The sequence below is a fragment of the Capra hircus genome, chromosome 23 (genome assembly GCF_001704415.2).
Source record: "Capra hircus breed San Clemente chromosome 23, ASM170441v1, whole genome shotgun sequence".
Taxonomy (NCBI): Eukaryota; Metazoa; Chordata; class Mammalia; order Artiodactyla; family Bovidae; genus Capra; species Capra hircus.
The window spans coordinates 20,361,722-20,363,724 of record NC_030830.1 but is presented as its reverse complement, the minus strand read 5'-3'; the positions used below and the strand labels follow the sequence as shown (position 1 = coordinate 20,363,724).

At 39.5% G+C, this 2,003-nt stretch overlaps 1 protein-coding gene across 1 annotated transcript; it reads right to left on the bottom strand.

Moving 5' to 3' along the window:
* On the bottom strand, window positions 1–945 carry LOC102186760 (olfactory receptor 2H2-like). The gene has a single exon (XM_005701549.2). The coding sequence runs from the start codon at window positions 943–945 to the stop codon at window positions 1–3; it is 945 nt and encodes a 314-aa protein (XP_005701606.1).

Sequence of the window (2,003 nt, the reverse complement as noted above, 5' to 3'; positions counted from 1 at the left end):
TTAGTTATTCCAAATATCCCAGGTCCTCCTCCCTAGTCTTATTAGTGCCCCCTTTACCTCCTTGTTCCTTAGAGTGTAGATGAGCGGGTTAAGAGTCGGGGTTACAACAGTGTAGAAAAGGGTGAGAAACTTGCCCTGTTCATGAGCATAGCGACTCTTGGGTTGAAGATAAACAGCTGTGACAGTGCCATAGAAGAGGGACACTACAAGAAGATGAGACGTGCAGGTGCCAAATGCTTTCTTCTTGCCTGAAGTTAACTTTATTCTCAGCACAGCTTTAGCAATAGCAATGTAAGAGCAAAGGATAATAATCAAGGGCAGCACCAGGAGAATAATACTGGCTATGGACATCTGGATTTCATTATGGATGGTGTCTGCACTAGAGACCTGAATGAGGGCTGGAACTTCACACACTATGTCATCCACCCTCTGGTGGGAGCAGAAGGGTAACCGGAGGGTAGCAGGAGACTGAATCAGAGACTGAATCAGGCCAGTCCCCCATGCTAAGACAGCCAGCTGTAGACAAAGTTTTGGGTGCATGATAGTGGTATATTGCAGTGGATGACACACTGCCACACAGCGGTCCACAGCCATGATGACAAGAAGGATACATTCAGTGGCCCCAAGCCACAGGAAGACATAGAGTTGAATGGCACAGCCAGTGTAGCTGATGGTCTTCTCTGGACCCCAGAAATTAACCAACATCTGTGGAACACAGCTGCTGGTAAAACAGATATCTAGCAGAGATAGGTTGGAAAGAAAGTAATACATCGGGCTGTGGAGTTTTGGATCCTTCAAGGAGATAAGAATTATGACCAAATTTCCTGTAATAGTCAAGCAATAAAAGATGAGAATCACCCAGAAAAGTGTCTTCTCCAAATATGGCTTGTCAGAGAAGCCCAGGAGGATGAAATCACTATGGCTGTCATTACAAATTGTGACCATAGCTTCTGGAGCAATTGTCTTTTCAGGCAATGGTTCAAAAGCAGTTGCTCAAAGGCCTGCACAGAGACAGGGAGAAGGGCAGTATGAATTATTTGATTACTTTCTACTCAGGGGCTCAAGGGTGAGATTTTTCCCTTCTATATTTAAAAAAATACAAAGTTTAGTAATCTGTTTTAATCATTCATACCCATAATTTATTTTCTCTATTTTTCTTTCCCAACTTGTTCATATTTTGTATCTGATTAGAACTTTATATTATAAATATTACATAAAATAAATACTGAACACCTTCTACTCAAAATATCTTTGCTAAGTATTATGAGATTATTTTATCCTTGCTCTCAAAGACTACACATTTATTACATTTTCTGCATGGATTTTTATATAAATTACTGTTCAATAATATTCTCTTTTTCTTTTTTCCTTTTGTTCTCATTTCTGTGATTTTGTATCTCAATTTGTCTGAATACCTTTCTCCCATCCCTCAGTCTTCATTCCTCTCTCTTCATCTTCCCTTTCTCTTCTTCATTCCACCTTTCCACTATCTCTCTTGATTTTTGAGCTTGAATTATTCCTCAGACACTTTATGATATGTTATCTAAGGAAGTTATTTAAACTTACTGTTCTTATTTATTTCTTTAGATTATCTTTTGAAAAATGGAGAGGAGGTGGAGGAATCATAGAACCTCCCAATGCCTGTTGGAGAAACTAAATATGGGGACTTCCCTGGTCATTCAGTGGTTAAGACTCTGCCCTCCCAAGGCAGGGTGTGGGTTCCATGCCTGGTCAGGGAACTAAGACCCCATATGCCATGTGTGGGATGTGCCAAAAAAATAAAGTAATGTGAAGAGAGTTCCTGGCCCATAGTAACTGCTCAGTGTTTATTACGCATCATAATCCTGATGATGATACTTTTCGGTTGATTGTTGCAGAAGCAAAACATCAAAATATAGAAGCAAAGTTTTACAGAGAATATAAGTTATTTCATTTAGAAAAAAGAAATGTCATATGTCTACATTTTCTCCCTTGAAAAGTGATTTGACCCACTTCTCATTACT

What these genes read in the sequence shown, in the direction of transcription:
- LOC102186760 (XM_005701549.2), bottom strand. Translation starts at nt 945, where the DNA reads ATGGTCACAATTTGTAATGACAGCCATAGTGATTTCATCCTCCTGGGC.